This window comes from Microtus pennsylvanicus, chromosome 11 (genome assembly GCF_037038515.1).
Source record: "Microtus pennsylvanicus isolate mMicPen1 chromosome 11, mMicPen1.hap1, whole genome shotgun sequence".
NCBI lineage: Eukaryota > Metazoa > Chordata > Mammalia > Rodentia > Cricetidae > Microtus > Microtus pennsylvanicus.
Window position 1 is genome coordinate 97,103,535 of NC_134589.1, and position 27,777 is coordinate 97,131,311.

General features: G+C 46.8%; 1 protein-coding gene across 1 annotated transcript; it reads left to right on the forward strand.

Annotated features, from left to right (window-relative positions):
* The first annotated feature begins 1,715 nt into the window (after positions 1 to 1,715).
* On the forward strand, positions 1,716 to 27,559 carry Mettl22 (methyltransferase 22, Kin17 lysine). The gene is made up of 11 exons (XM_075941991.1): positions 1,716 to 1,833; positions 12,405 to 12,539; positions 15,076 to 15,438; positions 17,650 to 17,690; positions 17,783 to 17,927; positions 19,863 to 19,934; positions 20,402 to 20,455; positions 21,415 to 21,495; positions 22,687 to 22,789; positions 25,782 to 25,950; positions 27,450 to 27,559. The coding sequence occupies exons 2-11, from the start codon at positions 12,434 to 12,436 to the stop codon at positions 27,483 to 27,485; spliced, it is 1,170 nt and encodes a 389-aa protein (XP_075798106.1). The 5' UTR covers positions 1,716 to 1,833; positions 12,405 to 12,433; the 3' UTR covers positions 27,486 to 27,559.
* Positions 27,560 to 27,777: the final 218 nt, after the last annotated feature.

The following is a 27,777-nucleotide window of genomic DNA, read 5'->3' on the forward strand; positions in this document are numbered from 1 at the left end:
TGCTGGACTGCAATTAGAAAGAATCTGGAACTGCCCTGCTGTTGGGGACTTAACGAGTAGGTGCAATAGTACCTGCCAACTGCTAACAAGAACGCAAAAAGCAGGGGTACAGATAACAGTGAGCAGAGGCAGGGAGCACGCTGGCTAACACACAGGCTCTGGGTCCCTTACCCTCTAATTTGAATAAAGCCTCACTTCTTAGTAGCTGACTGACCCTTCCAGCCTGCCTGTCTTGCAGGAATGAGTATTCCAAAACAGTAGTTCTCAACCTCCCTAATGCTGTGAACCATTAATACAGTTCCTCATGCTGTGGTGACCCCGACCATAAAATTATTTTCATTGCTATTTCATAACTGTAATTTTGTTACTGTTATGAATCATAGTGTAAATATCTGATATGCAGGATATGAGCCCCCTCCCCAGGAGTTTCAAGCAACCGGTTGAGAAGGGCTGGTCTAAAGAGACACCCGTGGGCCAGCACTCGGGAGGCAGAGGCAAGTGGATCTCTGTGAATTCGAAGCCAGCCTGGTCTACAAAAGCTAGTTCCAGAACAGGTACCAAAGCTACAGAAAAACCTTGTCTCAAAAAACAAAACAAAACAAAACGAAAAAAATAGAGATGAAAGACCAGGATAAATCCAGACCCGCTAGCAGGAAGAGTAGAGCCAAAAATCTAGATTAGCCAGTGACTTTGTTCCAGGAACTGGCTGACAACAAAGTTAGATTATAATCTTGAGAACAGTCTTGAGAAACGGAGAGTTACTCCTTTGTGATTATCAATGGTATATTTGGGATCTTCCAATGACACCCTCCCTACCCCCTTTGGGTTGTGGTTTCTTCCCTTAACTACCCCTTCTCCCAGCTACTCGGGCCTCTACCCCTGCATGGGATAGGCCCCAGCGCACTGGTTTCTGTCAATAAACCTCTTGTGATTACATCAAGGACAGTCTCTCATGAGTTCTTGGGGGTCGTGTTATCCCGAGACTTGAGTGAGAGTCTCCCGACTCCGGGGGTCTTTCAGAGACACCCATGCTTGTTCCTCCCTTTGGCTATCAGATAATTGAAACTGTGGACCCCCAAAATTTTAATTTCTCAAGAATCCCAAGCTAGGAGAAGATAAAGGTTAAAGTCAGAGACCGACTAGAAGGGGAACTGGTCTCCCAGAAAGAGATTTACAACTCTTCAGAACATCTTGCAGAAGAGATTGGAGCCAAAACAATAACGGAGCAGTGGTGGTCAGGACCACACCTTGACCAAGGCTGCTTAGCTGTTCATAACTCTAGCTCTCTACTTAAAAGTAAGGCCCCAAAGATGTACTTGGGTGGGTCATTGAATATCTTTGTCCCTCTTCCTAATGTGGCCAAATTGACTAACGCTCCTTTTTCTGTTTTTGCCTATTGTTTCGTTGTCATAGCTAGGGGCAGTGGCCAAATCTAGCTCCAGCTATGGTGCCTAGGCTCTGACCTTTAATGACTCTTCTCTGGTAATGCCTAGAGCCAATTAACATTTTTCTTTCTTTTGTATTGGGCTCTCTACACCGCTGAGATCCTCAGCCCCATTTAAATTCTTTACAGGAGGCAACCCCGACACCCAAGCGCAGAGGCATCTCCTTCACGCTGGCAGGCCCTGTGAGCAACCCAACCTGGTGACAGCTGTGTCTCCCGCTACAGCTACAGGGCTGGGCTAGAGCAGCAGGTGTTGACAGGCGGCCGCCTCCTGCGCACGCGCGACCCTAGCCCGCGCGTATCACGCCTGCGCAGACTGTCTGTCATGGCGGCCTCCTGAGTCCTACGGCGTGGGATTCGCTTGGGTCTCCAGTCCAGGGTCGTTGTGGGTAAGCGCCCGGGAGAGACGGCGGTACTTGGCAGGACCCAGGGAGCGTCTTGGCTTTGGGAGCCAAGCTTCCACGACCTTAAAGCCTGAACCCTAATTTCGTCCCTAGCCTCGGTTTCCCCTTCTCGGATTCCGTACCGAGTGAGGCAATCCCACTTGTGGGATTCGGAAGGGAAGGAGAGGCCGGGTCGGTGACTGCTACTCAGAGGGCAGGGGTACCCACAAGTCAGAGTGGCTGGCCGGGAAGGGAGGAGGTCCCTGGACCCTCCCACCCCCACCCCCGCGCGTGGCCAGCCTTTTCTCGCACCCCTGGCTCTGGGCGCTCTAGCTTTCTGGCTTTCCCTTGTCCGGCTCCTAATTCTTTTTTTTTTTTTTTTGCTTTAATCTTTTTTATATATCTTTTATTTTTTTTTTATTGAGAAAAGGAAAAAAAAGTTTCCCCCTCCTCCCAGCCTCCCATTTCCCTCCCCCTCCTCCCAGCCTTCTCCCCCTCCCCCCACTCCTCTCCCCCTCCCTCTCCAGTCCAAAGAGCAGTCAGGGTTCCCTGCCCTGTGGAAAGTCCAAGGTCCTCCCCCCTCCTTCCATGTCTAGGAAGGTGAACATCCAAACTGGCTAGGCTCCCACACAGCCAGAACATGAAGTAGGATCAAAACCCCGTGCCATTTTCCTTGGCTTCTCATCAGCCCTCATTGTTCGCCATGTTCAGAGAGTCCGGTTTTATCCCATGCTTTTTCAGTCATAGTCCAGCTGGCCTTGGTGAGCTCCCAGTAGATCAGCCCCACTGTCTCCGGCTCCTAATTCTTGATTGCGCAGTGGGAGTGCCTCTCATCTAACAAGGAAGAGGGGAGTTCTTTCAACTCCACCATCCCAGCACTCAGGAACAACACTGACCTCAGGCCCTTAAAGAGTTCGTGGGAATCAGGCTCCCTGGTTTTCGAAGAGCCTAGAACACCTGCTAGCTCCCCTACAGGAATGAATTTACAGCCGGCAACCTGGGTCTGCGATTTCAGCAGTTCCAGGAGGAACCAGAAACCCCTCCAGCCCTGGCATTCCTTGGTGGAAACTGCATCTGCTATTTCTAAGTAGAGAAAATGACCCAAGGTCTTTCACCATCTCCCCAGCATCCTCTTCTATAGCCATGATACTAGAGGTACTTATTGTTCTCTGCTGAGCCTGACAGGGGTGCTTGTCTCATTTTATCCTCTCACAGGCCCCAAAATAGACATGGTGCCGCCCCACTGCCAGAATGCTGATCCCAGGAGAGTCCCTTAAAGGAGTTTCTCCTGACCTAGCCTTCCTTCTTAAGCCGCATTTCCTGGGAAGCCTGCTTAGTTTGAAACTTTTAAGTGGAAGAAACTGACTAGGAATTAGCAATAACTTTCTTTTCATCTATATGTAAAACAATTGGTCTTCGTATAATTCCCATTTTCAGAAAGAGAAATGAGCATTCATTTTCTGAGTTGTAATTTTTTATTCCAGCAGAATTGCATCATAACAATATATTCTTTTATTCATGGTCAGCATTGCCAAAGACAGCAGAGAGGTTTTTAGCTAAAACTCTTTAGACAGAGGCTTGTTCCTCCCCACAAGAACTAGGGGAGCCAGTCTGCCTTGAACCAGTCGGTGGGTTAGGGCTGGACTGTGTTTCCTCTGCCTGCATCTTGTCTGAGTTTTGTTGCCAACAGTTTGGTGACTGAGCGCTTCTTCCATTTCATTCACATAAAATCAGCATCAGTTTGCCTGTCTCCCAGCTCCTGTTCACAGCATGCTTGCTTTGCTGGTTTATCGTGAAGGAAAGAGCTAGCTTGGAGAACAACTTTCTGAGTGGTATCTTTGCCGTTCCCTGGCAGTCGTCTGAATACAGGAGCTCCAGCTGTGGTGATTGGTGCATGAACACTTGTGAATTTGATAGTAAAATTAAATTTTTTTCTGTCTTCCAGTTTGAAAACATGGAGGTCCCAAAAGGTTTGATAAGACACAGCTAGTACACACCCCAGCCAGATAGGAGCTGTGCCTGTAGTCAGCGGTTAAAGGTCAGTTTTAGGTCAAATACTTGAAACCAACCTCTGAGCAAAGAAGTTGCTATTTTACACCTGTTGTGATTGAAGGGATCTGCTCAGCACTTCACCCCCTTCTCTCCACATCCCCACACCCCTGATGATGGGAATATGACTGGCAGAATAGGCCCAGAGAGCTAAATCAATTTTTCCCAATGTCCATATCCAGGAGGTGGGGGACCAGAGTTTATACCCAGTTGCCTAGCTTCAAAGCCCATCAAACTGGCACTGTTTAGTGCTCTGTGATGAGACAGAACAGTTGGCTGGAGGGAATCCTTTCTGTTTGCAACCATTGTGCCTTGGATATGACTTTCTAAATTCTAACTGTGGTAAATGGTTTTATAGGAACATGTTTCTCAGAGGCAGATAGCAAAAGAATTCAGTAGTTAAATGTCATGCAGCTCACTCTTAGAGTTTGAGGTAGGGAAACCTAAATAGGTAGGTAGGTAGGCAGGCAGGCAGACAGACAGATAGGGAAACCTAGATAGATAGATAATATATTACAAGATAATACATTAGATAGATGATTTTTTTTCCTTGCTCATTTTTTTATTAATTTTATTGAGCTAAACATTTTTCTCTGCTCCCCCCCCCCTTCAGCCCTTTCCCATGGTCCCCATGCTCCCAATTTACTCAGGAGATCTTGTCTTTTTCTACTTCCCATGTAGATTAGATCCATGTATGTCTGTGTCTCTTTTAGGGTCTCATTGTTGTCTAGGTTCTCTGGGATTGTGATTTGTAGGCTGATTTTTCTTTGCTTTATGTCTAAAAGCCACTTATGAGTGAGTACATATGATATTTGTCTTTCTTGGTCTGTTTTACCTCACTCAATATGATGTTTTCTAGATCCATCCACTTTCCCACAAATTTCAAGATGCCATTATTTTTTTCTGTGTGTAGATGTACCACATTTTCTTTATCCATTCTTCAGTCGAGGGACATTTAGGTTGTTTCTAGGTTCTGGCTATGAAAAACAATGCTGCTATGAACATAGTTGAGCACATGTCCTGTGGTATGATTGAGCATCCTTTGGATATATACCCAAAAGTGATATTGCTGGGTCTTGAGATAGATTGTTTCCTAATTTTCTGAGAAATCGCCATACTGATTTCCAAAGCAATGCACTCCCACCAGCAATGAAGGAGTATTCCCTTTACCCCACATCTTCTCCAGCCTAAGTTGTCATCAGTGTTTTTGACCTTGGCCATCCTTCAGGTGTAAGATGGAATTGTGTTGTTGTAGAGCTGTGTTGATTTGCATTTCTCTGACGGCTAAGGATGTTGAGCATTTCCCTAAGCGTCTTTCAGCCATTTTAGATTCCTCTGTTGAGAGTTCTCTATTTAGGTCTTTACTCAATTTTTTTATTGGATTATTTGTTCTTTTGATGACCAATTTCTTGAGTTCTTTGTATATTTTGGAGATCAGTCCTCTGTCCGATGTGGGTTGGTGAAGATCTTTTTCCATTCTGTAGGCTGCCGTTTTGTCTTAGTGACTGTGTCCTTTGCTTTACAGAAGCTTTTCAGTTTCAGGAGGTTCCATTTATTAATTGTTTCAGTGTTTGTACTACAGGTATTATACTTGTGCTAATGCGTTCAAGTGTACTTCTCATTTTCTTCTATGAGGTTCAGTGTGGCTGGCTTTATGTTGAGGTCTTTGATCCATTTGGACTTAAGTTTGTCCATGGTGATAGATGGGTCTGTTTTCATTCTTCTACTTGTTGATAACCAGTTATGCCAGCACCATTTGTTAAATATGCTTTCATTTCTTCTATTTGATATTTTTTGTTTCTTTGTCAAAAATCAGGCGTTTGTAGGTATGTGGATTAATATCTTGTTCTTCGATTCAGTTCCATTGGTCCTCCTGTCTGTTTTTATGTCAATACCAGGCTGTTTTCAGTACTGTAGCTCTGTAATAGAGTTTGAAATCAGGGATTGTGATGCCTCCAGAAGTTCCTTTGTTGTACAGGATTGTTTTGGATATCCTGGGCTTTTTTCTTTTCCATAGGAAGTTGAGTATTGTTCTTTCAAGGTCTTTGAAGAATTTTGCTGGGATTTTGAATAGCATTGCATTGAATCTGTAGATTGTTTTTGGTAATATTGCCATTTTTACTATGTTAATTCTACCTAACCAAGAGTATGAGAGATCTTTCCACTTTCTGGTGTCTTCTTCAATTTTTTTTCTTCAAAGATTTGAAGTTCTTGTCATATAGGTCTTCCCCTTGTTTGGTTAGAGTTACTCCGAATTTCAAGTTATTTGTGGCTATTACAAAGGGTGATGTTTCTCTGATTTCTTTCTCAGTCCATATCATCTATGTAAAGAGGGGCTCCTGATTTTTTTTTTTTAGTTAACTTTGTATCCTGATACATTACTGAAAGTGTTTATGAGTTGTAGAAATTCCTTGGTAGAAATTTTGGGGTCACTTATGTAAACTATCATATCATCAGCAAATAGTGAGAGTTTGACTTCTTTTCTGGTTTGTATCCTCTTGATCTCCTTTTGTTGTCTTATTGCTCTAGCTAGGACCTCAAGTACTATATTAAATAGATATGGAGAGAGTGGACAACCTTGTCTTGTTTCTGATATCAGTGGGATGGCTGGGAGTTTTTCTCCATTTTGTTTGATGTTGGCTGTTGGCTTGCTGTATATTGCCTTTATTATGTTTAGGGATGTTCCTTGTATCCCTGCTCTCTCCAAGACCTTTATCATGAAGGGATGTTGTATTTTCTTGAGGGCCTTTTCAGCATCTAATGAGATGATCATGTAGTTTTTATTTTGCAGTTTGTTTATATGGCGGATTATGTTGACAGATTTTCGTACATTGAACCATCCCTGCATCTCTGGGATGAAGCCGACTTGATCATGTTGGATGATGGTTCTGGTGTGTTCTTGGATTTGATTTGCCAGTATTTTATTGAGTATTTTTGTGTCAATGTTCATGAGTGAGATTGGTCTATTTGGGTATCAGGATAATTATAGCCTCATAAAAAGAGTTTGGCAATGTCTTTTCTGTTTCTATTGTACGGAACAATTTGAGGAGTATTGGTATTAGTTCTTCTTTGAAAATTTTGTAGAATTCTGAGCTGAAACCATCTGGTTCTAGGCTTTTGGGGGGGTGAGGCTTTTGATGACTGTTTCTATTTCTTTAGCAGTTATAGGTCTATTTAATTTGCTTATCTGGTCTTGATTTAATTTTGGTAAGTAATATTTATCCAGAAAGTTGTCCATTTCCTCTTAAGTTTTCCATTTTTTATAGTGTACAGGTTTTTGAAATATGACCTGATGATTCTCTGGACTTCCTCTATGTCTGTTGTTATGTCCCCCTTTTCATTTCTGATTTTGTTAATTTGGATTCTCTCTCTCTCTCTCTCTCTCTCTCTCTCTCTCTCTCTCTCTCTCTCTGCCTTTTAGTTAGTTAGTGTATTATGTTGATTTTCTCAAAGAACCAATTCTTCATTTCATTGATTCTTTGTATTGTTTTCTTTGTTTCTATTTTGTTGATTTCAGCTCTCAATTTGATTATTTCCTGCCATCTAGTTCTCTTGGGTGAGTTTGCGTCTTTTTGTTCTAAAGTTTTTGAATGTTCTGTTAGTTCACTGGTGTCATATTTTTCCAGCTTCTTTATGTAGGCATTTAGAGCTATGAACTTTCTTCTTAACACTGTTTTCATTGTGTTCCATAAATTTGGGTATGTTGTTTGGTCATTTTCATTGAATTTTAGGAAGTGTTTAATTTCTTCCTTTATTTCTTCCTTGACCCATTGATGCTTCAGGTGAGGATTGTTTAATTTCCATGTGTTTGTGAGCTTTCTGGAATTAGTGTTGCTGTTGAATTCTAATTTTAAACCATGGTGATCTGATAAGATACATGTTATTCAATTCTTTTGTATCTCTTGAGGTTTATTTTGTTATCTAGTATGTGGTCAATTTTTGAGAAGGTTCCATGAGGCACTGAGAAGAAGGTATATTCTTTTATGTTTGGATGGAATGCTCTATAGATGTCTGTTAAGTCCATTTGATTCATAACATCTGTTAGTTCCCTTATTTCTCTGTTAATTTTTTTCTTATTGATTTTTTTTAAATATTTATTTATTTATTTATTATGTATACAATATTCTGTCTGTGTATATGCCAGAAGAGAGGGCACCAGATCTCATTACAGATGGTTGTGAGCCACCATGTGGTTGCTGGGAATTGAACTCAGGACCTTTGGAAGAGCAGGCAATGCCCTTAACCGCTGAGCCATCTCTCCAGCCCTCTTATTGATTTTTTAAATTTATTTATTTATTAAAGATTTCTGTCTCTTCCCCGCCACCGCCTCCCATTTCCCTCCCCCTCCCCCAATCAAGTCCCCCTCCCTCCTCAGCCCGAAAAGCAATCAGGGTTCCCTGCCATGTGGGAAGTCCAAGGAACCCCCACCTCCATCCAGGTCTAGTAAGTTGAGCATCCAAACTGCCTAGGCTCCTACAAAGCCAGTACGTTCAGTAGGATCAGAAACCCATTGCCATTGTTCTTGAGTTCTCAGTAGTCCTCATTGTCTGCTATGTTCAGAGAGTCCTGTTTTATCCCAGGCTTTTTCAGACCCAGGCCAGCTGGCCTTGGTGAGCTCCCAATAGAACATCCCCATTGTCTCAGTGTGTGGGTGCACCCCTTGCGGTCCTGAGTTCCTTGCTCGTCCTCTCTCTCCTTCTGCTCCTGATTTGGACCTTGAGATTTATTTCCAGTGCTCCAATGTGGGTCTCTGTCTCTGTCTCCTTTCATCGCCTGATGAAGGTTAATACTCAGGAGGATGCCTATATGTTTTTCTTTGGGTTCTCCTTATTTAGCTTCTCTAGGATCACTAATTATAGGCTCAATGTCCTTTGTTTATGGCTAAAAACCAAATATGAGTGAGTACATCCCATGCTCCTCTTTTTGGGTCTGGCTTACCTCACTCAGGATAGTGTTTTCTATTTCCATCCATTTGTATGCAAAATTCAAGAAGCCCTTGTTTTTTACTGCTGAGTAGTACTCTAATATGTATATATTCCATACTTTCTTCATCCATTCTTCCATTGAAGGGCATCTAGGTTGTTTCCAGATTCTGGCTATTACAAACAATGCTGCTATGAACATCGTAGAGTATTCTCTGTTAATTTTTTGTCTAACAGACGTGTCCAATGGTGAGAGGGGAGTGTTGAAGTCTCCCACTATTAGTGTATGGGATTTAATGTATGATTTAAGCTTTAGTAGTGTTTCTTTTACATATGAGGGTGCCCTTGTATTTGGGGCATAGATGTTCAGTATTGAGATTTCCTCTTGATGGAGTTTTCCTCTGACTAATATGAAATATCTTTCTTTGTCTCTCTTGATTGAGTTTAGTTTGAAGTCTATTTTGTTAGATATTAGGATAGCTACATCAGCTTGTTTCTTAGGTCCATTTGATTGGAAAAATTTTTCCCAACCCTTTACTCTGAGGCGATGTCTGCCTTTGAGGTTGAGGTGTGTTTTTTGTATGCAGCAGATGGATGGATTCTGTTTTTGTATCCAATCTGTTCACCTGTTTCTTCTTATGGGTGAGTTGAGTCCGTTTACATTAAGGGATATTAATGACCAGTGATTGCCATCTCCTGTTAATTTAGTTTTCATTGTTGGTGATGTTATTTTGTGTGTTTTCCCCTTCTTTGGGATTTGCTGCTCCAAGACCCATCAATTGTCTGTGTTTTTGTTGGTGTAACCAACTTCCTTGGGTTGGCGTTTTCCTTCTAGTACTTTGTGTAGGGCTGGATTTGAGGATAGGTATTGGCTAAATCTGGTTCTGTCATGGAATATCTTGTTTAATCCTTGTATGGTGATTGAAAATTTTGCTGGGTATAGTAGTCTGGGCTGGCATCTATGGTCTCTTAAGGTCTGCATAATGTTTAGCCACGACCTTCTGGCTTTCATTGTTTCCATTGAGAAGTCAGGTGTAATTCTGATAGGTTTGCCTTTATATGTTGCTTGACCTTTTTCCTTTGCAGCTCTTAATATTCTCTCTTTACTCTGTATGTTTTGTGTTTTGATTATTATGTGGCAAGGAGACTCTTCTTTTTTGATCCAGTCTATTTGTTGTTCTGTAAGCTTCTTATATCTTCATAGGCATATCTTTCTTTAGGTTGGGAAAGTTTTCTTCTATGATTTTGTTAAATATATTTTCTGTGCTTTTGAGTTGGATGACTTCTATCCCTGTTATTCTTAGATTTTGTCTTTTCATGGTGTCCCCTATTTCCTGGATATTTTGTGTTAAGCTTTTGTTAGATTTAATGTTTTCTTTGACTGATGAGTCTGTTTCCTATTGTATCTTCAGCGCTTGAGATTCTCTCTTTTATTGCTTATATTCTGTTGTTTATGCTTGCATTTGTGGTTCCTGATCATTTTTCATAATTTCTGTTTCCATAATTCCCTTGGCTTGTGCTTTCTTTATTGTCTATATTTCAGTTTTCAAATCTTGAATAATTTCTTTCAAATGTTCCAATTTTTTGTTTGTCTTTTTCTCTATTTCTTTGAGAGAATTTTTAATTTCCTCTTTAAGGGCCTCAAACATTCTGTTAAAGTCTTTTTTTAGGTCATTTTCTTCTGCTTCATCTATATTTGGTTGTTCTAGTCTTGCTGTTGTAGGGTCACTAGTTTTTATTGGTGTCGTGTTGTTCTTTATGGTATTGCATGTGTTCTTACCTTGTCTACCCATCTTTTCCACTGATTGGTGTAGTTGGGGGCTCTCTGTGACTCTGGTGATCAATCTTCCAGGTGCCAGTAGATCCAAGGCTCAGATGGTTGTCCCTCATGGTGCAGCCATGGCCATAGTTCCAGTCACCCTGTTGGTCACTCCGTGTTCCTGGAGGTCGCTTGGCTCTGCAATACCAGGGGTCATTTAGGCCTGCTCCCACAGATATTGCTTGTTTGGGGCTCTTTTTGCTGAGGTTGCTGCCTTGGGCCTGCTCTGGCAGAGGTCCTGTCTAAGACCTACTCCCTGAGCGGTTCCGTATTTGCACCCCAGACTGGCAGAGGTCTCTGGTTCTGGCCTGTGCCCTCAAGGTCCCAGACTGGCATCTGGACCACAGAGGTCCTGGCTCAAGCCTACACCCTTAGTGGTCCCATAGTCATTCCTGGACCCACAGATGTCTTGACTCAGGCCTACTTCCTCAGAGGTCCCAGACTCACACCCAGACCCACAGAAGTCTCTGGTTCTGGCCTACTCCCTCATAGGTTGCTCCCTTGTACCTGCTCTGGTGGAGTTCGCTGTCTCAGGCCTGCTCCGGTCTAGGTCGCTGGCTCAGTCCTGTTTCTGTAAGTGTCCCTGGTTTGGGTTCACTCCTGTGGAAGTCCCTTCTTTGTGCTTGGTCTCACAAAGGTTTCTGGCTCAGGCCTACTCTGTCGGAGGTCCCAGACTCATGCCCGGACCCGCAGAGATCTCTGGTTCCTGCCTACCATAGATGGTTTCTTAAGTAGGTGGTGTCTTTTAGATAGGCAGGTTTATATTATTAGATAGAAGGATATATATTATTAGAGAGATGGTCTCTATTGTTAGGTAGATGGTCTATTATTGTATAGATGGTCTTTCTTATTAGATAAGTGATCCCTATTAGGCAGATGGTCTTCATTAGATAGATGGGTATATATTATTAGATGGTCTCTATTATTGGGAAGATGGTCTGTTTTTATGTATAGGGTCTTCATTATCAAACAGAAGGTCTCATTATTAAATAGATGGTCTTTAGAATTAGATGTGTACATTGTTAGATAGGTGGTTTCTACTACTAGATAGATAGTCTCTACTGCTAAGTAGGCAGTCTGTATTATTAAATAGATGATCTTTTCTTAGGTAGATGGTCTCTGTCATTAGATAGATAGGGTGACTATACATGACAAGGTACAGTTTTCCATCAATCCAGGTGATAGATATATGATTGTTTATTATGCTGTTTCCCCAGCTTGCTTTTCTTTGAGACAGGATTTCTCGGTATAGCCTTGGCTGTCCTGGAACTCACCGTATAGACCAGGCTGACCTTGAACTCAGAGATCTGCCCACCTTTGCCTCCCAAGTGCTGAAATTAAAGGTGTGGGCTACCACCCCCTGGCTCCCCGACTTTCTTGACTGAAAAATGCAGGTAGTTACAGACCTGTCATCCCACTAAGATCACAGATTCAGGGCTTGTCTGGACTTCAAAGTCAAGGCCCTCTGTCTCAAAAGAAACAGGGCTGGCAATATATGGAGAGCTGGCCTAACTGGTGCAAGGCCATGGGCTCACTCCTCAGCACCACAGATGAGAGAGGAGGGAGGGAGGGGAGGGGAGGGGAGGGGAGGGGAGGGGAGGGAAGGAAGGAAGGAAGGAAGGAAGGAAGGAAGGAAGGAAGGAAGGAAGGAAGGAAGGAAGGGTAAAGGGTCTTGCCCCAGGAAGAGCTTCCCAGGCTCCCCTTGGCCTCCTGGTTAGATGACTCCGGTGTCCCCTCTAGGAGCTACTGTTCTGAGGACCTGTTCTTCTCCCCCCTGACACCCCCAGGTACATCCCAGATATAACATGGGCCAGCCATGGATGAAGTCACCTTCAAAAGTGACACTGTGCTGTCTGATGTCCACCTGTACACCCCCAACCAGAGACACCTCATGGTGCGGCTGAACGGCATGGGGCAGCCAGGTAAGACCCAGGGCTGGTGGAGCAGCCTGGTACCTGGAGAGCTGCTTTATCTTCTCTTTTCCTCCTACTTCTTTGGGGTAAAGACTGGGTTCTTTAGCTGTCATCTATTTCTTTGTATTTTTTTTTAGTTAAAAATTTATTGCAAAGATCTGACAAAAAAAATTCATACACCAAATTTGCCCAGATCCAAAGTCTATACGTTTCAGTGAACTTTTTTTACAGTTAGCCATTTTTTATATTTCTTTACAAAATAACCATTCTGAAACTGTGGAGCTTCACATAGGATTTTATGGTTTCACTATCAAATGTCCCATCCCCCCCCCCGCACTTAATCTTCCACCCAAAACAAAACAACAACAACAACAAAATACGTGGTACAATTTAAACTAGAACAACAAACTTTGTTTTCTTTAGTGAGTCAAGTTCCTTAACCTCCATTCAGCGTGTCACTTAAGTGTTCTTCTTCACTGAGCACATGCCTCTGCTGTCCTGAGAACCTGCTGAGTATCACATCCTGACCTAACACAGAAATGCAGAAGTGCGTGAGCCCACAGTCTGTGCAGGGAAGATGCAGAGGCTGTGTGCGACCATAGGCCCCAGACAGTCGCCTTCATCTTGTGCCTGGCTGCTCTGTTCCCTTCCTCCTCGACTTTCGTCTCTTCTCTGCACAGCCTTGCTGGCTTCTCATCCTGCAGCCAGCCATAGCATTGCCCTAACTTGGATTCTTCCTTGGTCCCCCATGGCTCCAACGAACATGGGGTGTTCTACTGAGCTTGTGGACCTTAGCCAGGGTGCCTAGCCTAGTCATCCCTGCCTGCTTGATCACCTTCACCTCTCTCCGTCCCTCAAATTCTGCACCACTTCCTCCTCCTCAGCCCTGACTCCTGGCGTGCCTTTGTAGGCCCCACAGCCGCCTTCCCTAGTCAGTTACTCTGCATTCATTCATTGTGTGCTGTGCTTATTAATCGCTGTCCCAGTTTGGATAACACAGTATACCAGGCACTGGCAAACTGCAGCCTTTGTGGCCAAACCTGGCCCTGCTCTGTTTTTATAAATAATGTTCTGTTGAAACGCCGCCAGGCCTGCATGTTGGTGGTGTGTTTTTATGACTACAGATAGTTGGGTAGTTGCAGTAGAGATCATGTGGCTCAAAGAGCCTATGATATTTGCTTCTTGACCTGAAGAAAAGATTTGCTGGCCCCAGCCGTACATGGCTGCCACTGTGTGTCACAGTCTGCAATTATCTTGTTTACTTTGATGCGCCCTAAGATGCCGCTTACTACTTTGTATGCCCAGCACCTAAAAGTCAGTCTGTTTGTTGAGTGAGTGGGTAGGTGGAAAAATGAATAAATGGGTAGATGAGGTGAATAAGTAAATATATGGGTAGATGACTAGGTGATGAGTGAGTGGATGGATGGATGATGGATGGATGAATACGTGAGTGGGTGGTAGATGGATGCTTAAAACTTGGTATAGGATATGATACTGTAGGAGCCTGAAGGAGGGTCAGCTGACTGAGCACTAAAAGCTGGGAGGGATCTGTCTGAGGAGCTAAGGAAGGCATCCCAGGAAGAGGAAACGGCTGCACAAAGGCAGCGAGAACTGCCATCAGGTCTTCCCGTTGTCCCCTGCTCCTCAATGATGTTCATAGTTATTTTCCTGGAAGAAGGCGAGCCATTCCTAATCAGTGAGGGAACAGAGGTAGAAAGGCCTGGGGACTCTGAGCCAATCTGTGTGCTCACTGGTGTTCGTCTTGACTGGCTTACAGCAGATGCCGTTGTTCCTGGAATACAAGCTTGGAAATAGGCTCAGAGCAAACAGGAGCCTGACCCAGCCTAGCACTAACCATCTGAAGTCCTCATTCTTTTGTCTCTGGCACACCTCTCCGGCACATGCACTCTTGCTGAAATCCCTCTCAGTGACTTTCTGGCTATCGGTGGTGAGGAATAGTCTGTGTTCTTGCCCTGCCCTCCTGAGGAAGCTGCTGAAGCCCCAGGCAGCCAGGGTTTGTATCTTGCCTTGGCTACTTAACCAGCTTCACCCTCTGAGGCTCAGTGTCTATGTGTATGACACGAGCTGGTATTCTATCTCCATGGTGACTCTACAGTTAGTCACATGACACAGGCCAGGTGCCTGCACAGACACTCACCAGATGGTCACTGCTGAGTCCAAGCAGTCCCTGCTGTTGCTTAGTCTGTGCACCCCTCCTGGCCTTTAAAAGCATCTCTGGTTGCAGTGTGGCACGGTTAGTAGAGTGCTTGCTTAGCACACACAGCCCTAAGTTTGAACCCCAGCACCACATTAAACTGGGCATGATGGTGCTTGTGTAGGATCCAAACACTGGGTAGTAAAATCAGGAAGACCAGAATTTGAGACTCACGTTTGACTACATAATGAGTTTGAGGCTAGCTTGGGCCACAAGGTACTCTGTCTCAAAGAAAAAAACAAAGCATCTCCAGTTAGCAGTCTGACTTCTCGAGAAGAGGAACCAGTGAGAGCCTTGGCGTTGCTCACTTTGTTTTTGTCTCACTTGCAGTCTTCCTGTCCCAGTTCAAGCTCCTGTGGAGTCGGGACTCTTGGACAGACTCAGGGCCTGAGGACAGTGGTCCCAGAGATGTCTCCACTCAGGAGACATCTCCTGCTGGGTCAGGAAGTGGCCACAGTCATGAGGATTTGTCCCTCCAGGCTGGGGATGACATCGCCATCCAAGAAGGGTTGAGTGTTCCCCTGGACGAGGATGGGGATCTGGATGTGGTGCGAAGACCACGGGCTGCTTCTGATCTCGACCAAGCAGAGCCTGCAAGAGACAAGGTACATCCTATGATTCTAGCTCAGGAGGAAGATGACTTCGTGGGAGATGGAGCACAAGAGAGCTGCCCCCATAGCATCATCAAAATCGGTAAATAAAGGTCTTGTTCTCGGGCCACCAAGGCAGTGTCACAGTACAGATGTGGGTGTTGTCAGCTCTGGGTTCAGAGTGGCCCCAGTGAGCTGGGAACGGGCAATGCCGTAGCCAGCAGAGTCTGCTCCAGACCTTAGGTCTTCTCTTGCCCTGGGGATGGAGTCCAGATGATAGCTTAATAAGTTAAGATGACGTGGTCCCCACTCACCTCTCACCACGATTGACCCTTACAGCCCCAGACTTTTACATGTTCTCCTCCCCTCTGGGTCTCTGCTGGGCTGCACTTTCGTGCTTGGGTGCTTACTACCAACCTCTACTTCTAGCACATTCCAAAGGGCCCAGGGCCCAGCTCAGGTACCACTTTCTCCAGAAAGCTCTGCTCCTGCCTCCTACTCCCCTGTTCTCTAACCCAGTGCACAGGAGTGGGGGTCTGGACAGAGTCTGTGGGATGCTTGATTGGGCTCAGTGGAAACTGGAAGCCATAGGAAGTGGAGGAGAGAGGGCTGTCGGGTGACAGCAGCCTGGAGCTGGCCAGTCAGATGGGTGGGAAGCTGGCAGTGGTGGACAGTGAGAAGGAGAGGTGATGAGGTTCAATTGAGGGGTTTTGACAGACACTCAGAGACAACACTGTGAGTCCTGCTGCCTGGGCTCAACAGGCAGAGCAAGGGTCTAAGGACCCCAGGTATTGTGTGGCACTATTTCTAGGAAGACATGAATAAATGTCTACTCATCCCAGATAGGAAACTAAAGACAATGACAGAGCAAAGTAAGGATGCCATCAAAGTCTAACTTAGTGAACCAATGAGTTTATAGAGTTTATTCAAGAGTGGGTGAGGGGTTACTACAGGAGCAGAAATGACTACAGACAGCTACAGCATGGAAGCCCATCCCACCACAGGTGCTGGCTCGCCCAAACTGCAACCCTGGAGCTCGCTGCACAGGACAGAATGTGTGCTGTTTACTCGAGCGACAGCTGCCCGCCACCCCTTGGTCTAGCGTACTCCCTTTAACCTTTATTGTTTTATATCCGCTGTCTAATGCTTATTGCCTCTGCTATTCCTGGGGCCACCAGGAATCAAGGCACACTTACTCCCAGAATCCACCAAAACCCAAATATTTTTGACATGAACAGAAGACTAGCAAGTCTACAATTTGACATGGGTCCTTTCAGCCCCCTGATTCTAGTTTGCTTTCCATTGCTGACAAATACCATGAGCAAGAGCAGCTCAGGACAGAGAGGCTTTGTTTGGCTTCTGTGTCTGATCGCGGTCCTTCACTGAGGGAAATCATGGCAGGAACCATGGAGGACCCTGCTTATTTGGCTGCCTTTCTTGATTGTCTATTGACATGGTAAAACCCAGCCACAATAGGCAGCACTCCCCATAGGGGAACCAACCATTAAGTATAATTCCTCCATAGTCTGCGTCAGGCACTGCTCCAGGTTCCAGTCTTAGATGCCTACCCTGCCTCCCCCTCTTGATGGCCTGCCACAACAGAGACAGTATACTGCAGTGTTTCTTTTTCTCCTTCGTCTCATGTTACCATTCCTTCCGACCATCAGAATTTTGTTGAGATATTTTGGAATTCAGAGTGTATACCAACCATCACTCTTCTCATAAACTCCCCCTCCCCCCCCAGACAGAGTCCTCCGTGTAATAGCTCTGGCTGTCCTGGAACTTGCTTTGTAGACTAGGCTGGCCTCGAACTCACAGAGATCCACCTACCTCTGCCTTCCAAGTACTGGGATTAAAGGGTGTGTGCCACCACCACCTGGCTTCTCATGAATTTCAGAAAAAGAAAAAAAGAAATCAATTGAAACTTACTGTATTAGCTTCTGGTGCAGTTGTAAGTATAAGAAAGCATTTTTGGAAGTAGCTGTAATTAGCATGTAAATCTATTTTAGTTTTAAAATGGCAGTTCATATAGTGTGATACATGTGTGGGCTTTAACTGGGTTTAGACCTGATGTGCCCCCTGGTCCTGGGCCACAGGGCAGTCATCCTGTGACCTTAAAGGGGAATGGACCACATACCTGGCCTCAGTGATGCTCCCACTTGGCAGCATAGTCCATGCCTCTGCCTCTCTTTTGGTCATTTAACTCTGCCATTCATCCAGCCAGGCTGACAGACTGCCACATTACCCTCCCTCTGTCTTCTGTCTAGTTCCATTTCACCATGGATGTTTCTCTCTCGATTTCTGTCCTGTCCAGAGCATACCATGGCCACACCCCTGGAGGATGTAGGCAAGCAGGTGGGTAAGCCCTGTCCACTTGCTGTGGCCCCTGAGGGTCTCTCTTTCCAGAGCCTCAAGTCACCTGTGGTTCTGTGTCCTCTCTGTTGCAGGTGTGGCGGGGCGCCCTGTTCCTGGCCGACTATATCCTGTTCCGAAGGGACCTCTTCCAGGGATGCACCGCGCTGGAGCTTGGGGCGGGCACGGGACTTGCCAGCATCGTGGCGGCCACCATGGCACACACCGTTTATTGTACAGGCAATGACTGGCTGGATAAGGGACTGGTGGGCTCCATACTGTGTACCATCTCTAAAACTGAACTAGGTCACCAGGAGCTGGACACTGATGCTTCTCAGTCCCCCAACTTCCCCTGGTTCTTGCCGCCCTCCCTTTTTTTGTCCAAATGGCCCTTAACACCCGGCCACCACAGTGTCACCCTATAGCCACAAGACCACTGGGCATGCAGTGTAGGTGTCCTTTCTCTAATCACCATCGAGAGAGAGAGAGCAAACATCCCAAGAAACCCCCAAGCTGTCCTCTTCATAGGCATTACACACTAGTTTATCATTGGTATCTGATGATAGAAACAGGGCTTGTTCTTAGGATAGAGTATGAAACAGAAAATGAAAATCACTCATGTTACAATCCCCAGCGTGGCTCCGCAGTTTGCAGTGTATTAGACACTGCTGTGGGCACACGCACTTCCAGAGCACAGGCAGCAAGCCCTGACCCTACACGCATGTGGATATGCATGTGGACGCATTTATGTCACAGTCTATAGTCTTTTGTAATTACCTTTCTTCTTTTTTATTTTTTTTTAAGGTTTTGGGGTGTTTTATTTTTCCAAGACAGGGTTTCTCTGTGTAGCTCTGGCTGTCCTGGAACTAGCTCTTGTAGACCAGGCTGGCCTCAAACTCACAAAGATCCTCCTGCCTGTGCCTCCCAGTTGCAGGGATTAAAGGTGTGCGCCACCACTGCCCAGCTTAATTTATTATCTTTTTACTCTTACATGTTTTCCTTTTTTTAAGTTTTTTGTTTGTTTATTTGTCTTTTGACTTTTGAGGCAGTCTCACTATGTTTCCAAGTTGACCTGAAACTCTTCTGCCACTGCCTCCCAAAGTGCTGGAATAAAGGTGTGCTCCATCATGCCCAACTTACATTATGTACACTGGAGTATGTGCATATGAGGGGGGCAGGTGCCCTCAGAGGGCATCAGAGCCCCTGGAGCTGGAATTGCAATTGATTGTGAGCCATCATATATGGGTGCTGAGAACCAAACTTGAGTCCTCCGCAAGAATAGTGTGGTGGGCTGGAGAGATGGCTCAGAGGTTGAGAGCACTGACTGCTCTTCAGAGGACTCAGGTTCAATTCCCAGCACCGACATGGCAACTCACAACTGTAACTCCAAAATCTGACATCCTCACACAGACATATATACAGACAAAACACAATGCACATAAAATATAAATAAATAAACCTAAAAAAAAGAAAGAACAGTGTGGCATCTCAACCTTGGAGCCATCTTTCCATCACCTTTTAGTGCATACTCTTAAGGAATAACTGAAATCTCTATAAATAGTTACTATATACTATGAGCATGAACATAGTGCAGTTACTATACACTAAGTATGAATATAGTATAAATAGTCACTATATACTATGAGTATAAATATGAATATATGAGTATGAACATAGTACAGTTACTATACACTAAAGTATGAATAGAGCATAAGTAGTTACTATATACTATGTGAGTGCACACACTCATACACACATAGAGCCAAAATCTTGAGAAATACTTCTTCAAGGACATGTTCCTATGTCCTTAAGAATTATTCTGAGTGTGACTTTTAATAGCCAGAGCATTTTTGTCATTTTGTTTAGCCCTCCCCAAGATCTAATCGCCCTCTGCTTTCTCACATTTGGCAGCTGCAGCCATGAGCACCTTTGTGTCTCATCTGGTAATTACAGTGATGAGCTGATCCTATGTGTGGCAAACTGATTACTGTTTAACATTTAAATTTGAAATTATATCAGACTCGCACGGAAGTTCCTAAAATAATCCAGAACTTGTCATCCAGCTTCCAGAGATGCTAACACCTTAAATGACCATAGCTCAACAGTCCATGGGTAACGATGGAGAGGAGGATCTTAACAGCCCATGTGTCATGGTGTCCCCTTCTGTCATTCTAGATGTCGGCACGGACCTCCTGGCCATGTGCCAACGAAATGTTGCCCTCAACAGTCATCTGACTGCCACTGGAGGTGAGGGCCAGAATTGGGTGGGGGGAGGGTTGGGGCAGGCAACACTGTCACCCAGTGGCACAGTATTGGGGTGGCTTTCCTTTGCACCAGATGAAGGGAAGGTGCAGCTGTTTCCTTGGAACATAGATGGCCTGGCCTTGGGCATAGTGAAGCCCTCCTGACATCCTCGGGCTGACAGACAGATTCGTGCCCTCCTCCATGCATTTGGCTTGTCCCGTTTATGACGCCCTAATCACAGTCTCGAGTCCTCTGCTGACCTGCCAGCCCCTGTCTCCAGGGGTGGGCCGGGATTGATAGATGTTTATATCCCCTGTGTCTAAAGTCACCGGCACTGAGAGCATGTGGGGAGAGGGGGCTGACAGAAGAACTGGGGAAGATAGCTACTTGTAGATGGTGAGGATTATGGGAGAGTCGGGTGCTTTTCCCCACTTGTGTTCAGTTCGGCAGTTCTGTCTGCTTTTTTGCAGATGGCGTGATTAAGGTCAAGGAGCTGGACTGGCTGAAAGACAACCTCTGTACAGGTGTGTGCCTCCTGCAGCGTCACCTCGGTTCAGTGTCTCCTCTGTGGTGCCCAGAGGTCTCAGCTCTGTGGCCTAAGTGAGCCACGAGTAGGGCCGCCTCCACGGTTGCACATCTTTTGGAGGGTTCCCTCCACAGGCTTCTGACTGCATGCCGCTGTCGTACCTCCTCTGGGTCATGGGGTAGAGGGGTGGTTAGTGGAGACCAGCGCTCAAGATGCCAGGCTGTGATCCCAGGTCTGTGACCTCTGGATCTTAACTGCTTTCCAGAAAGCCCAGTGAATGGGTGGCTGGGAGAGTTTAGATTTGTTTTTCCTGTCAATGAGGAAGCTCTGTCACCTCCCCAGCACTCTGCTCTGAGTCCTTGACCCTTGACCTTCCCAGCCATCTTCTGAGAAAGGTCTTAATAGCCTTTCTGTAAACACAAAAACTGAAAGCAGAGTGATGTGACCTCTCTCATGGTCTCATACAGTAAATTTAGGTGGTGGTAGACAGATAATGTTCTCACAGAGCTCCTGACCAAGTGCCAAGTAAGGACAGAGCCCACTTGCCCCTCATTGGCGGGAAGGGTGCCCCTTAACTGTGTGGCTGTCCCTAAGGTGCAAGACATCCTGTCTCCAGCCCCATCTCTCTCTCTCTCTCTCTCTCTCTCTCTCTCTCTCTCTCTCTCTCTCTCTCTCTCTCTCTCTTCTTTCCTTCTTTCTTTCTTTTGTTTTTTTTCCTCATTAGGGAGCAGTGGCTGGCCAGAAACTCAATATATAGATAATAGACCAGGCTGGCCTTGAACTCACAAAGGCCTGCCTGCCTCTGCCTCCTGAGTACTGGAATTACCAGGGTGTACCACCACACCCAGCTCAGCCTTGTCTCTTGTCCTGTCCTGAAGCTTCCTTTGATCAGTTTTCAGTTAGAACTGGTGGCCACCAGAGGAAGGAATGGCCGCTCAGTCTTCTCTTCTTTGCTAGATCCCAAGGTTCCCTTCAGCTGGTCGGAGGAGGACATCAGTGACTTGTACGATCACACCACTGTGCTGTTTGCAGCTGAAGGTGAGTGGTTCTCTGTCATCCTGTGACATATAGTATCCCCTCCTGCAGAGGGCACAAACTCCTTGTGCTCACAGATAAGCAGTAGGGAAACCAGGAATGCATGCAGGGCTAGCTCTTCAACAGAGAGCCATAAACCTGTTTTCTGCCCAGAAACCTGGAAGTGGATACAGCTAACAGCCTGCTGATCTGTGCTGTCTGTGGGCCAGGCCACACCCAAATCCCCCAAACTGTTCTGTTTACCCCTGGCTCTTGCTTCCTAGACCCTTATCTTGAGCTTCGTTTCTCAGTCCGTAGAACCCATCTGCAGAGGTGATGTCACACGTCCAGACCTCCCCTGGGCTCCTAAGCTGTAGAGCCATTCTCCTGACGTACTTTGTCACATGCACTTTGCAAAGGTTTCGATGTGTTCACTCCTTAAGCTTCATTGTGATGACTGTCTCCAGGAAACCTTTTCTCAAAGTTGTACTGGGCTTAAATATGTCTAAAGTAACCTGCCACGGTCAGACTCAAGGATATGAACCAACGCTGGCTACTGAGTTGTGTGGAAATGGATTTCCTTCTTGCCTCATACGGATGTTACTTTGCCAGTCCTGGTGTTTGAAGAGACCCCCCTCCAAATCCTAACCTGCTCTGAATGATTTCTTCAGAGAGATGTCAAATTAGTACCTGAAAGGCACCAGCAGCCCTAAGCACTCAGCTTCATCTTGATAAGTAAGATGGGAGCTACTCATAGATGAACAGTGGCCAGCTGTCTTCCCCCAAAGTCGTCACCCCACCTTACCAAGCTCCTGTTTTGTGCAACTGTCAGACCACAGCAGAACTGACAAAGACCTGTCTTCAGGTAATTGCCCGATGTCAAGCAGTAGAGGTGACTATACGCTCAGGTGCACGCTCAATGCTCACACAGTACATGTAAACAATGCCGGAGAAGTCAAATAATCCTCCTTGTCCTTGCGAAGGTCTCAGCAAACACCGCCCACCTGAGGAGGCTGACTGATTTGCTGTGATCTGCCGTGTGGAACATTAATGGCTCTTGCTGTGAGAGACTGCAGCTAGGATGTAGAGAACTAGTCTCCCGACACTCTTAGAGCCATCCGTGAAGCTCCTTTCCAGAACATTCCTCCACAGCTGCTACTGTGTGGGCAGTAACCTCTGAAGGCACACCTTTTCCCCACACACTTCTTTCCCTAGTGTTCTACGATGATGACTTAACCGACGCCCTGTTTAACACGCTCTCCCGACTCGTCCGCAGACTGAAAAATGCCTGCACCGCCATCCTGTCAGTGGAGAAAAGGTGAGCTCTGCTGCCCCAGCTGCACCCTCACCGTGGGGTCCCTGCACCTGTGCCCGCTGTGTGCGGGGCTGGGCACACCCTCATATCACCCTGCACCTGTGCCCGCTGTGTGCGGGGCTGTGCACACCCTCATATCACCCTGTGCCCGCTGTGTGCTGGGCTGGGCACACCCTCATGTCATCCTGTGCCCGCTGTGTGCGGGGCTGGGCACACCCTCATGTCATCCTGTGCCCGCTGTGTGCGGGGCTGTGCACACCCTCATATCACCCTGTGCCCGCTGTGTGCTGGGCTGGGCACACCCTCATATCACCCTGTGCCCGCTGTGTGCAGGGCTGGGCACACCCTCATGTCATCCTGTGCCCACTGTGTGCTGGGCTGGGCACACCCTCATGTCATCCTGTGCCCGCTGTGTGCGGGGCTGGGCACACCCTCATGTCATCCTGTGCCCGCTGTGTGCTGGGCTGGGCACACCCTCATGTCATCCTGTGCCCGCTGTGTGCTGGGCTGGGCACACCCTCATGTCATCCTGTGCCCGCTGTGTGCTGGGCTGGGCACACCCTCATGTCATCCTGTGCCCGCTGTGTGCTGGGCTGGGCACACCCTCATGTCATCCTGTATCTGTGCCCGCTGTGTGCTGGGCTGGGCACACCCTCATGTCACCCTGTGCCCGCTGTGTGCAGGGCTGGGCACACCCTCATATCATCCTGTGCCCGCTGTGTGCTGGGCTGGGCACACCCTCATGTCATCCTGTATCTGTGCCCGCTGTGTGCTGGGCTGGGCACACCCTCATGTCATCCTGTATCTGTGCCCGCTGTGTGCTGGGCTGGGCACACCCTCATGTCATCCTGTGCCCGCTGTGTGCTGGGCTGGGCACACCCTCATGTCACCCTGCACCTGTGCCCGCTGTGTGCGGGGCTGGGCACACCCTCATGTCATCCTGTGCCCGCTGTGTGCGGGGCTGGGCACACCCTCATGTCATCCTGTATCTGTGCCCGCTGTGTGCTGGGCTGGGCACACCCTCATGTCATCCTGTGCCCGCTGTGTGCTGGGCTGGGCACACCCTCATGTCATCCTGTGCCCGCTGTGTGCGGGGCTGGGCACACCCTCATGTCATCCTGTGCCCGCTGTGTGCTGGGCTGGGCACACCCTCATATCATCCTGTATCTGTGCCCGCTGTGTGCGGGGCTGGGCACACCCTCATATCACCCCTCTTTTAGTCTGTGCTAAACTTCTGCCAGACACGGCCAGCATGACCCCATTTTCACATGGGGAGATGCTAGGGTGCTGTCTCCAAGCCACAGTGAGGTAGTGCCAGATGAGGACCTGCCTGAAACCAGGCCCCTTACCACTTGCCCCACTTCCTGTCGTTTCCACATACTAAGGCCGTTATCGTCAAGGCCTGCTATTAGTATCACACTTGGTTTTTCTGTGTTCCTGTGTCTTCAATAAAACTTAAAAATGAGAAAAAATGAACGGTTAGTAAAAATAGGAATGAAAGAATTTCTTTGGGGAAGCCACATGTCCCCTCGTATTGTCTTTGTGCCCTCTACTAGGACCTCTGCAGAATATCTCTGTTTCAGCTCTGCCTCTTCCACACCAGTAACACCAACTTCCTCCTTCACGCAGTGTCTCATAAAAGCAAGGGCCCATCCTTTGTTCCTCCCTCCATAGACTGTGAACAAGAGACTTAGGGCAGGCAGGAAAAGCTGAGTTCTGTAAATGATATTTTAGAGTTATTGTGTGCCTAGGCATAGTGGCTCACAGCTGTAATCCCAGCACTTGGGAGATGGTTGCAGAAGGATCAAAACTCAAGGCCAGCTTTGGCTACATAGCAAACCTGGGCTACCATGATACCATACCCTGTCTCAAACAAACACAACAACAACAAAAAAAGGTTATTAATTTTATTTTGAGGAAAGCATCGTTATCTTTTCCAGATATGTGCAGATGTGTTTGCTGGAGAAATGCTGGGATGTCTGCTATTTGCTTGTTGAGGAAGGTGGTTGAGATTCTGGAAAGACAGAGTGGCTAAGAGTTGGTGGTGGCAGAAGCTGGCCGATGGCTTCAAAGTAATTTCCTATCTAGTTCTTGCTTATGTGGGTGTTTGAAATTTTTTTCAATAAAAAATTTGGAAAGAAGAAGGGGTTGTGAAGATAGCTTACTAGACAAGATGAGCATCCCCAGCACTCAGGAAAGTGCCAACTAGGTGTGGTGGCCTCCAGATCACAAACCCAGGGCCAAGTGAGAGAGACCTTGTCTCAGCATACAAGGTAGAAAAAAATGTCAGCCTCTGGCCTCCACATTTACACATGTACACGCAACACACACAAACATAAAAACACTGCTGCATACACGTGCAAAAAGAAAAGGAGATGGTGAACAGTTTGATTCAAGGTAAATCATTTTACAGATTCCCTGTTCCACAGCCTCTCACTGGCCCTTCCCGTAGATAATGCGCACAACACCCAGCCAGCAAATCTGCCTTGGAATCTGTTTGCAACAATTCAAGATGTGTATCTGCCTTTCCAGGGTGTTGTCTTGGCAGGTGACCTCAGCTCCCTATGGCCACATCTGAGAGTAGAGACAATAGCCCTTCCAGAAAACCTGGCTTCTTTTTTTTAAAATATTTTATTTATTTATTTATTTATTTATTTATTTATTTATTTATTTATTATGTATACAGTGTTCTGTGTGTATGCCTGCAGGCCAGAAGAGAACACCAGACCCCATTACGGATGGTTGTGAGCCACCATGTGGTTGCTGGGAACTGAACTCAGGACCTTTGGAAGAGCAGGCAATGCTCTTAACCACTGAGCCATCTCTAGAAAACCTGGCTTCTATGCAGGAATTCCTCTGGAGGAATTTGCCCAAAGGCTGGTGCAGAATAGACACTAAATCCAGACTCGCCAGGCACCAAGTGGGAAGCAAGCTGTGAGGCTGCAGCAGAGCCCTTCCTGTTGTGATGAGTGTGTTGCCGCTGCTCAATCCACAGGTTCAACTTCACACTGAGACACTTGGACGTCACATGTGAAGCCTACGATCACTTCCGTGCCTCCCTGGACTCCCTGGAGAAGCTGGCTGATGGCAGACTGCGCTTCATGGTGGAGCCTGTGGAAGCCTCCTTCCCGCAGCTGCTCATCTACGAGCGCATCCGGCAGCTGGTAGATGCAGCCCCATGAGGGTGGTGGGAAACCAAGCACTGGGCCAGCTTGACTGTCCCTTCCATGGTCTCCCAGGAGAGGCTGCAGGTTTAACATGGTCTGTGATCCCTGAGCCAGCCCATTCTCAGCAGTCACCCAGCCAGAGCAGTTCTGTGGCTTCTCATGTTCTTTCTCTGTAGGCAACTAAGACTCCAGAGGAAGCTAGAGGGCAGGCGTCAGTTACTTTCCTCCTTGCTGAGGTAAAGTGTATGACCAAAGCATCATCAGGAGGAAGGTTTCTCCTGGGTCACATTTCAAGAGGGTTCAGCTACCATGTAAGGGACGACTAGGCTAGGAAACAGTGAACAGGAAGTGGGGCCAGCCTGCCCACTTCCTCTTCCTCCTCAAGGTTTCACACCCTTCCTGACCAGTGCCTCCAGGTGGGGACCAAGGATTCAGACCCAAGATCCTGTAGGAGACATTCCAAATTCAAGCCCTAACAAAGCAGAAGGTCATTTGGGGAGCAGTAAATCGGAAGAAGGTTCTGGGAGTTCTGCAGGTGGAAAGGCAGGCCCAGGTGGTGCCTGATGAGAGCATGGCAGGAAGAGAGGCTTGGATTTGGTCCCTGTTTGAGGGAAGTCATAATCACGGGAGTGTGAGTCAGCTGGTCACGTACACCCACAGTCAGAAAGCAGAGAGGTGAACGCGGTGTTCAGCTGGCTTCCTCCTTTTTAAGTCAAGGGCCCCAGCCCATGGTACAGTGCTACCCATATTTAGGATAGGTCTTCCTACCTTAACTAACCCAGTCCAGAAACTCCACCACAGATATGCGCAGAGGTTTGTCCCTCAGGTGATTCTAGATCCTGTCAACTGACAGCGTTAACCATCTTATTAATGGCTGCATCTGCTCTGTGGAGCTGCTGCTGCTTCTCTGGCCAGTCACGGAGGCTCACACCAGGCCCTTGATCATCCTCCTGCAGTTGTAACCACGCACCTTTTGTCCACTGCCTCAGTTAATGCACCAGCCAGGAACTGGCAGATCTGGGACGCCATCTTTAGCCAAGGAACCTGCTATTACGGCTTTTAAACCCAGCACTTAGAGTAGATTTCAAAACTCAAAATTACCCTGAAAATTACCAGGAGCTGGATTCACAGAAGTCCATCCGGCATCTTTTGTTCTCTTTGCCTTATGGGTGTGGAGATCAGGCCTCATTCTCAGGAGAGGGGAAAGCAGGGGCAGAGGGAAGGGCCCATCTTTCTCATGCTTCCTCCTTTCTTCCTTCTCAGGAAATGGAGCTGCAGAGCACAGTAGTTAAGGTCCCCAAAATGGCAAGACTATGGCCACTTGCTGCTATTCCTTCAGTCCCTGTGACCATGTGACATATCAGTATCCCTTCAACTAGTTCTAGACTTGGTCTACACAGCCACCATGTAAAGGCCAGAGCCTCAAGGACAGGAAGGGGCCCCCATCCCTGGTTCTGTTTTGTGAGTCCTCAGACGCTGTCATCTCTGTGTTGCAGGAGCTCTGGAAGATCAGAGTGGAACCAGCAGCATGAGCCACCTCCGAAAGGCGTGACCTCTTGACTGTCACTTAATATGTTTCCAATAAAAACAAACCCTCGTGTACTGAGATGCTGTCATTTTAAACACAGAGAGTGGCCCTTGCATGAACCAAGCTGGTTTCCTAGGATCCATCACTACCTGTAGCAATAGCCCCAAAATATTGTTGCTCAGAGTGTGGTAGCTTGGCTGTCTCATGCCTGTCACACAGCTCCCAAGTGCTCCCGAGCCACTTGGTCAAAGTAAGCAAGTGTTCTGTCAGGCTGCACTCTGGTTATTTCCTGTGGG

Excerpts from the sequence above, each read along its gene's own strand:
- Mettl22 (XM_075941991.1), top strand. The coding sequence starts at position 12,434 with ATGGATGAAGTCACCTTCAAAAGTGACACTGTGCTGTCTGATGTCCAC. Across the intron at positions 12,540-15,075 it reads GAACGGCATGGGGCAGCCAG|TCTTCCTGTCCCAGTTCAAG; the intron begins GTAAGACCCAGG and ends TCTCACTTGCAG. Across the intron at positions 15,439-17,649 it reads CCATAGCATCATCAAAATCG|AGCATACCATGGCCACACCC; the intron begins GTAAATAAAGGT and ends TGTCCTGTCCAG.